We start from the raw sequence: 12158 nt of genomic DNA on the forward strand, positions 1-12158 counted from the left end.
ATTTGTATCAACCTCAGCAGAAAGTATACTGAGAAAACTTGGACAAAGAATTCAGCAGGGAGCGGATCCTGGCCAGCCAATGGTTTTACTCAGATGACACAACAGACTGTTGCTTCTGATTTAACTTGTTAGACCAGCCAGACTAGCTTTCTACTCCCAGTTTCCTTGTTACATGAATGCAGATCAGCATTTCTTAATCTTGCGAAATTTTAAGACGTGTGGACTTCAACTCCCACAATCCTCTGTTCAGTTCAACCAATTTCTAGTTTAATTTGACAAACCTGATTCGGTGAAGTTTGCCTTAACCAAATGGGAGGAACCAATTAGAGACTGAACATGATGGAAAAACACCCCTTTCCCCAAAAGAAAGAATTAAATGAAGCTACTGTTAAAAATGGTCTCTCTTCCCAATCAAACATTTACTGATGAAATACATACACCTCCTTCAAAACAAAGTACTTAGCCTTTTAAATAGCCCTGAAGATGCCCCAAATGATTAAGAATTCATCCCACAGGACCAAACCAGAAAGCTGTTTCAGTTGGTGCCCCTCAGTGCTGGGGGGAGGGGGGGCAACAGGGTAGAGATATTCTCCCCCCTCCCCATATCACCTATCCTCTAAGTTTTTAGTTTCTCCTTTAATCTTCCATTGTTTCATACTATCTATCTTTTAAATCTTGTCACCATTTTGTAAGGCGCTCGGAGTCGCTCCGACAGCGAGAGGGGCAGCATATAAATTTAATAAATAAACCAACTCCATCAGTGATAAGTCATCGATGGGCCGCATGTGTCCAGTGGCCGCCTTTGGTTTGGGGCTGTTCTCTGTGCTGCATTTCTGCCCTGGCCAGTGGGGTTGGCACCAGCGGATCCAAGCCGAGAAGAAGAAACGGTTGTACATACTTACCACTTCATCGCCGTACTCCCCGTTGAAGCGCCACGAGCTGTTCAGATACTGGCTTTCCAACCGGCTCTTCAGCTCCTGCACCTGCTTCTTCAAGCTCTCCACCTCCTGCTGGTGCCCGCTTTCAATCTGACGGAGGCGCTGCTGAATGATGTCGGCGTAGATGGGCATCCCGTCGTCATCCAGATGATTCCGAGCAGGCTGATCTGGGCTGCTCGCCGTTGGCTGCCGACCCGGGATGGCGTGAAGCCATTTGTGGTGGAGGTTCCTCAGATGCAGCGGGGTGGAGCCGCTGCAGCTGGCGATGGAGATTTGCCGGCCGAGGGGAACTTTCACCCTGCTTTCTTCCCCGTTCAGGCAGTGCCCGTTGGGCGCAGAGTATTTCTGAGGAGCAGCAAACCCTGCCGGGCTCTCGGCCGTCTTGTTCTCGGAGGCCAGGTCTCCATTGCACACCACCTCTTTATAGTCCGTTAAAGGCAAGGCACACGGGGAAGGGTTGCTGCTGTAAGGAGTCCTGTTTAGAGCTGCGGCCAACTTGTGCGCGTCCATCAAGTCCTCCCTCTCCAGCCGATTCTCCGCCGCCTGGGAAAGATCGCTGACACTGTTGTCCGCGGGATGACGCCAATGGGAAGACGCCTTCTGTACCCTATCTGCCCTGGCTCCCATTTCGGTTAAGGTCTCGGTTGAGCTCTCCATGTTTGGTGTGGCCGCCTCAAGTCCTACAGGCAACGGTGGGATGGGATGGGCAGGACTAGGAGCATTTTCAGCTTCTGCTGAGCTACTACTAACACCCTCTTCCTCCTCCTCCTCCTCCTCTCTTGAAACTTCGCTATTTCCAGGATTGTCCCAAAAGCCAAGTGGCAGCTCTCCCCCCTGAGTTGGCTTCTGGACCGTGCAAGAGACACCTGGGTGACCCTCCTCTTGCCCCTGGAGCTCAGAAGCACCCTGTGATACCACCTGTTGATTAGAAACTGGATTGTCTAAGAAGGTTTCTGCATCCACGTCGGACTTTTCACAAACAGCAGCAGAACCAACCAGGTGTTCAGTCCTGTGTTCCTTCTCTAGCGCGAGATCCCCTTCTCCTTCCTTCCCTGCCCTTTCCTGACTACCCCTCGCATTCTCCTCAAGGCTCCCTTCTTCTTTGGTGGCTTCTTGCAAGATGTTTTCCATCTGCCCCTCGGCCACCGCTACCGAAAGCTCTGCTCCCATCAGAGTCCTGCCCTGCTTGCCCAAACTTTCGCCCTCAAAGAGGTCGTCTCCCGGGTTCCCGAGGTTGCTGAGCTCCAGGGATCGGCGATGTTCCTGCCATTTCTCGTTGAGGCTGGGGTCGCTGCTACGCCGGTTGGTGGTGGCTACACCGCTGTCACAGGCTGTGGTCAGATTGTCAAAGGACCTGGTCTTTGGTAGCCTGCAGGAAAACAGCGAGAGCAATCGAAGGTAAGTTTAACTTTCTTATAAAGCTTTTACATAAAGAGGCTGGAAACCGTTGGTGGACTTTCTACCCGCTAAATATAATAAGAGATGGTTAACAGAGGGATTTGGAGATTAGTGTAATGTTTAACTTAACCTGTTGACTGCTTCCCTTCCTCCTCTATCTATCTATCCATCCATCCATCCATCCATCCATCCATCCATCCATCCATCCATCTATCTATCTATCTATCTATCTATCTATCTATCTATCTATCATCTATCATCTATCTATCTATTTCCCTTCCCTTTTACATGTGCATCTGTGTGTGTGTGTATAGTACGTACACATAAAAGGGGAGGAGAATTTACTACTGCTTTTTTCTTTTCTTTTCTTTTCAGCACCCAGCCAGGTGCTGAATTTACTTGAATACTTTTCCTCTTTTTCCTTTGTACACTATTTTTTTTTTTTTTGGTTAGGGTTGAATGTATATTTTTATCTTGTTTCATTTTGTTTGTTTGTTTTTCTATTTTACTTTTTAGGATAAAACCATAATATATTTTTTTAAAAAAAATTTAAAATGTAAATTTAACTTTCAAGTAAGTTTACATTCAAGCCTTGCAACGTCGGCGGTCATAGCAGAGGGTGCTTTTCTGCAAACCAGTACATTTTTATGCGCTGTTGCTGTTGGTTCAAGGTGTGGCCAGTGAAAGACGCGCGGCAGATCTCCTGATATCGAGCTCACCTGCTCAGAGGCTGATCCTCAGGGTTGGCGCCCGGGACGGGATAAGGGGCACAGCTGTCATCCACAGGGGTGGAAGGTGAGGAGCAAGGCAGGTACACGGCACTCCACAGCATTAAATTGCGTACGTGGCACACAGGATACAGCACCTAAGAAAGACGGCCAGACTGAGCCCAGGCAGAACTTACAGTTTGTTCGAAGCTACAACGCCGCTGCGAAAAGGGACCTATGAGCATTTTTCACCCTTATGGCCAGTGCAGAATACCCACGATTTATACTCGGATACTTGACAACTGCCTCACATTTGTGACGGTTGCAGTGATCATGCGATCACCTTCTGGCAAGCCAGGTCAATGGAGAAGCCGGATTCACTTCACAACTGCGTGACTTAACTTAACAACTGCTCGCGATTCACTTAACAAACGGTGGCCAGAAAAGTCGTAAAATGGGGCAAAGCCCACTTAAAACAGATTTCCCGATTAGCAACATCAATTTCGGGCTCAACTGTGGCGGTAAGTCGAGGACTGCTTCTATTTAAGCTGCAAGGGTAAAGCATTACGAAGTTGAGGTTCTGTAAATTGTAATTTATTATTATTAGACAGAAGCAAAGGAGCGGGCTCAAGCAGCCTTCACTTGTGGGGCGGGATGGAAAGTTATAAAGGTCTCTTCCATATAGAATGTACCAACAGTAATTTCTTTGGTTATGGATTTTCCCTTCCCTGATTATATTACTGACTCAAAGTTTGGGGGGAAAAAATTCAGGCATATTAAGATTTTGAGCCTGACCCCTGCTGGTCAATATCAGTATGACAGATACTGTTTAACCGCCAATGGGTTGTTTTCAATTTTCTGCCTGTGCAATTCTCAGCTGTTGAGTATAGAGAGATGCACAGAAAAGTTAGCCAGAAATAAAAAGAATTTGCCTTCCTCTAATTAGGTACAACTGTGAAGAAATATCCCCCCTACTCCAAAGAGGGTAGAAATAACAAATAAAGCACCAATGCAGTAAAATAAATTAGGTAAGGCTGGAGGAGGCCCGAGAAGAAACCACCAACTAACTATGTGGCTTCCTGGATGATCTCAGTCGGTGTGATGGAATGAGCACCTGGAGAAAGTGGGGGGGGGGGGAGCAATCCTGGCAGGAGCATTGTGGTTTCGCAAGGAGGAGGAAGTGAATTTGAGAGAGAAGAAGACCAAATTAGGAGAATGCACAGTTCCGAGTTGGATGGGGGAGGAAGGAAGAGGGTTCAGGGGGAGGGGTGAGCCATGATGAGCTGTGGATTACAACAGGTCTATAGCATGGCTGGCTCAGAAATTCTGGGAGTTGAAGTCCACAGGTCGTAAAGTTTACAGAGTCAGCCTCTTGCCTCCAACAATCTGGGTCCTCATTTTAACAACCTTGGAAGGATGGAAGGCTGAGTCAACCTTGAGCTGGTGAGAATCGAACTGCTGGCAGTTGGCAGAGTTAAGCTGCAATATTGCTTTCTAACTACTGCGCACCAAGGAAGGAAGGAGGGAAGGAAGGGAGGGAGGGAGGGAGGGAGGAGAAAAGAAAGAGCAATAGCACTTAGTCTTATATACCGCTTCACAGTGCTTTTACAGCTCTCTCTAAGCGGTTTACAGAGTCAGCCTCTTGCCCCAAACAATCTGGGTCCTCATTTTACCCACATCGGAAGGATGGAAGGCTGAGTCAACCTTCAGCCAATCAGGATCAAACTCCTGGTGGTGGGCAGAGTTAGCCTGCCATACTCTTATCTATTAAGTTAAGACGTTATAGCTTTAGTTTGGCAAGATTCTGTCCATTAGACGCAAGCAAACGAAGGGTTGAACTTGGTTGGATTTGTGCCTGGGCTTGGGGCCATGACATCCAGCTGCCTCCTCTGCTGAAAACTGTGACAGTCAAACAGGGAAAAGAGGGGGAAGGGGGCTTAGGCCCCTTGGAAGAAAAGACTAAAGAATGAATAAAAACCAGTACATACAGATTCGGACTGGGAGGAGTAAAGGAGGTTTTTGAAGGCCTTGTTTCCTCCTCGCAGCAGGGACCACACTGAGCAGGTCCTTTCTTGGGTGTGCTTCTCGCCTCTCTCCTTCGCGTTGTTGCACAGGAATGTACCAAAGAGGCAGGAGTAGGTGTGTTGCACCAGCTTGACCTACAAGAAAGGACAGTCCTGAAACCTGGGCTGATAAAGAGCCATACGCCAAGGGAGAGATAATATATTCACTCGTTTACTTGGAGCCGATCGAGGTCTAGAAATACACACATGAACGGATTCAACCACCGGTCCCACGGCAACCTTATCCATCTTTGATGAAATGAACTTTTTCCAAATGTTCAAGGAAAGAATGTACAAAGAAAGAAAAATAAACCGTGCCCTATTAACTACAGTTATCTCATTCCCGTTCAAGAGGTGGTTGAAAATAAGATAATGAAAGATACAAAAAATGCCCGGAATGTTATCCTTCTGTTTCTTAAGATGTGCCTCATTCTGATGCTTTGCATTAGGAATCGGTACACACCACCTACAATTCTATATAGTCAAGTCCTACTGAATAGTGATTGGACCTACACCAAAACTGCAGCTAAATAGATCTTATCACTCACTTGGAACACGAAGAATATTCTTGGCTGATGAATTATTCAACTGAAAATGCCTCGCTGGGAGCTTACACAAAGAATTGTGAAAATTCAAACTTGTTTGAGAACTGGATGCAAAGTCCTCTAGTTTTCTCTCCTTGAGACTTTGCCTCAGAATTTGCAAGGCCTGCCCTTTTAACAGTTCTTTTGCTGTGAGGAGATCTCAAAGGAACCCACAAGTTGCAAAATTTTTGCCAACAGAGGGTGCAGCTTCCTCTTACACAATGTACAATCCACAACAATGGAACAGACTGTGTCAAAGATAAAGAGAAGAGCCCGAGAACGGCGATTCATCCCTCAAAACACTTACTTTTTTTGCCAGAATAAACAGCCAAGATGAACTGAAGACACCTCCCCCCCCCAAAAGGTAGGATCTGGACATTCAGCCAGATTGTGTAGACTCAACGCATTAAAACTGTTGACGCAGGAATTATTTGCGGGAAAAATAATCGCTTACAAGGAATGCTTCGTTAAACTCGAAGGAGCAGGGAAACTGCCTCTGGAGTTGATGGACGCAGTCGAGCCACTGCAGAAACACGGGGCAGCGTTCGTTGAGGTCATCCGAGTTCTCGCCGTGGCCACAGCGGTCGGCAAACTTATGGCCGAAGTCCAGCCATTCCATCTCCACCAGCACTTGGAAACCCTGCGGGAAACAAGTCCATCCTCTTTTGAGCTCCTAGATCCACTAAAGCCACTCTGAGACAACCGTAGCCCTGACAATCTACATCGGGGGTGGGGGTGGGAAGAGTCTGATCTTTGCAACTTTTAAGGCCTATGGACTTCAACTCCCAGAATTCCCCATGCTGGCTGGGGAACTCTGGGAGTTGAAGTCCACAGGTCTTAAACTTGCCAAGGTTGGACACCCCTGATCTACATGGAATCAAACCGCCATGTAGAAACCTCTGGGGAAATGTCAACACACCAAAACTGCTTTAGTGCCACAAGGAGGGCTGTGTGTGTGTGAACTACTTCCGATTATGTCTCCAAGAGCCAGATCTCTGCCACTTGGTCTTCCCCCAAATTAACCTAAGTCCCTTCCGGTCTCCACCTGCTTCGCTCATCCTAGGACACAACTTTGTGTCTCTCGAAACACCTCCTTCCTCTGCCTTCCCTTCTTCCGCTGAGCATCACCACAAGCGTTCTACCTCAAAGCCTCTTCTCAACCCAAAGCCGAAGGTGCCCCCCCCACCCCCGATCTAGACCTGTTCCGGCGTTGACAAACCTCAATGGTCCGGTAATACGGATCCAGCAGCAGCTTGGACAGAGCCACGATCTGCGGGGTCCGATCCCAGCCATCGGAGCAGTGGACCAGGACAGGCCGCTGGTCTCTGTCCACCGCGTGGACCACCAGCAGGGCTGATTTCAGAAGCACAGAGAGATGCTGGAGCCACTTGGTGCTCTCCAGAGCCGACAGCCAGCTGCAGAGAGAGACAAGAGGACAACCCGACTTTGATGGGCTGTTAAAAGCACAGAGGGGGGGGGGGGCTTTCCTTGAATGAGGATGGCCGCTCGGCTTGGATTAGTGGCAAAAGAGGCCGGGTTAAAGAACCGAGAGGGGTGAAAAATGTTTAGAGGTAGTCCTCGATTTACAACAGTTTGTTTAGTGACTGCTCTAAATTACGATGACCCTGAAATAAGGGACTTCTGGACGTTTTTCAGGCTTTATGACCCCTGCAGCATCCTCACGGTCAAGTGATCAAAATTCAGATGCTTGGCAACCGATTCATAGTTATGACGGTCGCAGCGTCCCAGGGTCACACGATCCCCTTTTGTGTCCCTCTGACAAGCAAAGTCAATGGGGAGAGCCAGATTCACTTAACAACCGTGTGACTAACGTAACAACCGCGGAGCTTCACTTAAGAACTGTGGCAAGACAGGTCATAAAATGGGGCAGAAGTCACTTAACAACTATCCTGCTTAGCAATGGCAGTTTCCAGCTCAACGGTGGTCTTACGTCAAGGACTTCAACTCCCAGAATTCCCCAGCCAGCTATGCTGGCGGGGGATTTCTGGGAGTTGAAGTCCACTGATCTTAAAATGGCCAAGACTGGAGACCCTCGTACTAAGGCAGGGGTCTGCAAACTTGGCTCTTTTAAGACTTGTGGACTTCAACTCCCAGAGATCCTCAGCCAGCAAGTCTTAAAAGAGCCAAGTTTGCAGACCCCTGTACTAAGGCACGAATGGAGGAGTGGGAGCGAGGGACCACTTACTTTCCCGGGTCCGGCATCTGTGTGCAGAGCAGCCTCAGTGACTGAAAACTCTTCCGAATAGAGTGGATGTTAGCCATTCCCATGAACACCACTTCACAGTTGGGATAATACTCTGTTCGAAAGCGGAGAGAGAAAGCGGCTCAGAAGATGAACCAACTTACAAGCTTTACTGTGGAAACACGCTGGCAACCAATTGGGGCCCCTACTTACGACACCCCCCCTCCCGCCTCTTGGGGAGTTCAAAAAGAGAGGGTGACAACACAAGGGGATCATTCTAACACAACGTCAAGGGACCATCTATTTGTCCCCTGCCCTGGGACTGGAGCAGCGGGCTCCATCGATGACAGTGGATGTCAACCCAATCTTTCTGACTGCCAGCAAATGAACTTGGATGCCTTCCTGGCTTCGCCGGCACTGTGAGCAAATAACAATGGAGAAGGAACGGCTAAGGTGTCAGCATGGCAGCTGCCGGTTGGAGAGAATCCCAGCTCTGCCCTCTCTGATATCAGTTGCAACAGGAGGGGGGGAGACAGGCGGGGCAGATCCTCAATGTTTTTACGGCACTGTCCTTCTTCCTGAACTATCTACCTTTCTGAAGCCAGCAGCGCCAAGTCCAGACATGCTCTCTTGCCTCCTTGGGTGTATTAAATGCATGAGAACCTAGAGACGAATTTAATCTTAAAACCTACCTGGGCATTCACAGCCCCCTCCTTTGGCTCTGTTGGCGACTGCGGCTGTATAGGAGCGTGCATCTAAGATCAAAAGCTTCTGAGGCTGGATGGCTAAGCTTTCTGCTCCCGAAGCATTGGAAATGGAAGAATCTGGGGAAGGAACGGGCGAAAGAGAGAGGTAAATGACAAGGTAGCTAGCAGAAACGGGCCTCCTTCTCCCTAACACTCACCCATTTTATCAGGGTTTCTCCATCTCAGCTACTTTAAGATGGGTGGACTTCATGGCTGGCTAGGGAATTCTGGGAGTTGAAGTCCTCCCAATTTAAAATTGCCAAGGTTGCAAGACACTGCAACCTGGAGTCCTCCAGATGTTCAGGGCTGCTATTTCCAGAATTCATCGTGAGCACAAATAGGGGAGGGGTAATTTGGAAAGAAACCTTGTCAAAAGAGATGGTGGGAGATTTATACCTTCACACTTGCCAGATTCTGTTCGTGTAGCTTTACAATAAAGTAGAAAGTAAGAGCTGTGGTACTGCAGGGTTAGAGGGAAGCATTGCAGGCTAATTGCCCGCCTCCAGCAATTCGATCCTGACCGGCTCAAGGTTGACTCAGCCTTTTGTCCTTCCGAGGTGGGTAAAATGAGGACCCAGATGCTTGTGGGGGCAAGAGGCTGACTCTGTAAACCGCTTAGAGGGGGCTGGAAAACACCGTGAAGCGGTATGTAAGTCTAAATGCGATCACTATTGCCAAATAGCTCCTCAGATCCTGCTACCTGTCTGGCCTACCTAGGAAGACTGACCTCAGTGGAGGTTGGCCATTTGCATTGCGTAGCCAGCCAACCTTTCGGACACAAAGTGAGGTTACCAAGTCGAGCTTACCAAACTCTGCGTCGGAGAAATCTCCCCCATTGGAGAACTCTCGCGAGCAGTTCCCATTCACCAGTTTACCGCTGCTCGACTTGGAATCGGAGGCGCAGGCTTTGGCCACCGACTGGACAAGATGTTCGTCGTCAGCGTTTCTCCAGCCCCACCAGCTGACCTCAGGCTGCCCGCAGCGAGAAATGACCGCCCCGTTGTTCTGGTGCCTGCATGGAAACAAAAACCAATCCATGCACTATTGTAGCAGGAATTAACTGCAGGTCATACGTGCACGTAACAGGGACTAACTTCCCTTCACTTTTATTGTCATTGCACATTATTGTCACTTTATTTGTAGTTACACTGCCACAGAGGACAAACAAGCATTTAGAACAAGGGTCCCCAACCTCCAGGCCATGGCCTGTGCGGAACCGGGCTGCAGAAGTGGCGGGACAGCAAGCATGTGCAGCTCCATTTGTGCAAGCGGCAGGTGGACATATGCGCGGCTCGTGCAAATTGAGGTCTGCGCTTGCTTGGACACTCTTCATGTGGAGCCATCCACCCTCCCCTCCCTTGCCGAAGGAAAAGCCAGAAAGTTGGGGACCACTGACTTAAGAGCCTTAGGGAAGGTCGCTGAAGGAGTCCAAAGGCTCTTTAGCTTGTCTTGTTTAACATGATGGCCTGCGGAACAACTCTCAATATAGGCCACCCTTGTGATAAAATGCATGAACTGAAGTCCGCTGGGATCTAAACAAGTTTTGTGGACACTGGCGAAGAATGCGAAATCGTATCTAAATATACCTGAATGCTTAGGAGGATCTGAGTTTGCTTGTTTTTTGGAAAAAAAAACAAACTACCAATGAACAACACACCCGTAAAACATTTAAAAAGTATGCACAGAGAAAGAAAAACAAAAACTAAAGACTTGAATCAGCTTTTGCAGAGGAGTGTGAAACAACCCAGAGCTGTCTAGAACTCCGAGGTCAGCCGACAGTAGCTGGGTTAGTGCTGAGTCGCAAGGTCAGCAGTTTGGACCGGCCTTTTGTTCAAAAAACTGAGAGAGAGAACAACCGAGGGACTCATCTAGAGTTTACGTAACCTGTGAAGGTCCAAAGTCAGTCCCCCTTCTGGGCCTGACCTGAGACCTGAGAAACATCATAATGATCCCTTGCAGACTTCTGCTGTAGGTAATAATCTGCAGGGGATAATCACCCATTTCTACAAAACGAAACTGCATTTAGTCCTCCTGCCTCTCTGTGCCCGGATTTGAAGGAGGGATCGGGAGCTCAACAGCCTGAAAAATGCCAACGTATTTGGAAAGGGGAAAAGCTACTCTTCTTACAGAAGTAGAAACTTTTGCTGTGTGTCACATTGCTGCTTTTATTATAAAACTATCCTTATTTTTAATAGGATGATAGCCTGTTTGAAAGCTTTTTCTTTTCCTCTTTACAGGAATACAGATAGTCCTTGACGTACGACCACCATTGAGCCCGAAATTTCCACTGCCGAGAAAGACAGTTTTTAAGTCAATTTTGCCCCATTTTGCCACCTTTCTTCTTGCCACGGTTGTTAAAATTAATTACTGCGGTTGTTAAGTGAATCTGGCTTTTTCAATGACTTTGCTTGTCAAAAGGTCACAAAAGGGGATCAGATGAATAGGACAGAACAGAACAGAATGTGAGGAATAGGAGGAGGAAGCAGGAATAGAATAGAATAGAATAGAATAGAATAGAGTAGAGTAGAGTAGAGAAAAATAGAATATAATAGAATAGGAAAAACAGAATAGAGTAGAGTAGAGACAAATAGAATAGAATAGAATAGAATAGAATAGAATAGAATAGAATAGAATAGAATAGAATAGAATAGAATTTTTATTGGCCAAGTGTGATTGGACACACAAGGAATTTGTCTTGGTGCATATGCTCTCAGTGTACATAAAAGAAAAGATACGTTCATCAAGGTACAACATTTACAACACAATTGATGGTCAATATATCAATACTGAATAGATATTGAATAGAATAGAATAGAATAAATAAATAATAGAATAGAATAGAGTAGAAACTTTATTGTCACTTTAAATGTACACTAATGTACAGTGACCTTTGGACACTGCAGCTGTCATAAATTTGAACCAGTTGCCAAGCGGCCAAATTTTGGATCCCGCGTCCAAGGAATGCTGCAACGGTCGTAAGCCCAACAACCGACCGTCAGTCACTTTTTTCAATGCCTCTGTAACTTCGAATGGTCACTAAACAAACGGTTGTTCAGCCAAGGACTACCTGTATCAACCCTCTCCCATCTATCCTCAAAGGATGTTCACTCTGACAGCGAAGGGCATCTCCCAGGAGTCTCTCCGAGATCTGGCCCTGGGATTCAGCAAACCGACCGGTGGGGGAAAAAAAAAAACCCCTGATCCCCTAAAAATGCCAGAAAGACGACGACGCCTCCTCCGGGAAGGAAGGCCTGACCTGTAAACCACCACAGGGATGCGTTTCCAAGATCGGAAATTGGCCACGCTTTCCAGCTCTTTGTCCGTTATCCAGACAGGCACAATGAGTTCTTGAGGGTAGCTACTGCAGAGCCTGCGTGGAAAAGAAGAGACCAGCCACGTGTGAGAAGGCACATCCTGCTGCACACGTGAGGAGCAAGCAGCAAGGAAAATGCAGGTACACTGTAAAACTAAGCGCCTTTTTCTCTCTCCGTTTTGAGGTTCTTTTTTTTTTTTGTGGCT

The 12158-nt window shown here is 47.6% G+C and overlaps 1 protein-coding gene across 23 annotated transcripts in view; it reads right to left on the reverse strand.

Moving 5' to 3' along the window:
• The window catches only part of MTMR3 (myotubularin related protein 3), a 56796-nt gene that overhangs the window by 6712 nt on the left and 37926 nt on the right, over window positions 1-12158 (reverse strand). For all 23 annotated transcript variants that reach the window (XM_058158757.1, XM_058158745.1, XM_058158747.1 and 20 more), the window contains 9 exons: window positions 11896-12009; window positions 9446-9651; window positions 8586-8717; window positions 7897-8008; window positions 6910-7105; window positions 6145-6330; window positions 5032-5202; window positions 3056-3201; window positions 903-2307 (listed from right to left, as the gene is read on the reverse strand). In XM_058158757.1, coding sequence (XP_058014740.1) covers window positions 903-2307; window positions 3056-3201; window positions 5032-5202; window positions 6145-6330; window positions 6910-7105; window positions 7897-8008; window positions 8586-8717; window positions 9446-9651; window positions 11896-12009 — 2668 coding nt within the window. The remainder of the gene's footprint in view (window positions 1-902; window positions 2308-3055; window positions 3202-5031; window positions 5203-6144; window positions 6331-6909; window positions 7106-7896; window positions 8009-8585; window positions 8718-9445; window positions 9652-11895; window positions 12010-12158) is intronic.

This window comes from Ahaetulla prasina, chromosome 15 (genome assembly GCF_028640845.1).
Source record: "Ahaetulla prasina isolate Xishuangbanna chromosome 15, ASM2864084v1, whole genome shotgun sequence".
NCBI classification, from domain to species: domain Eukaryota; kingdom Metazoa; phylum Chordata; class Lepidosauria; order Squamata; family Colubridae; genus Ahaetulla; species Ahaetulla prasina.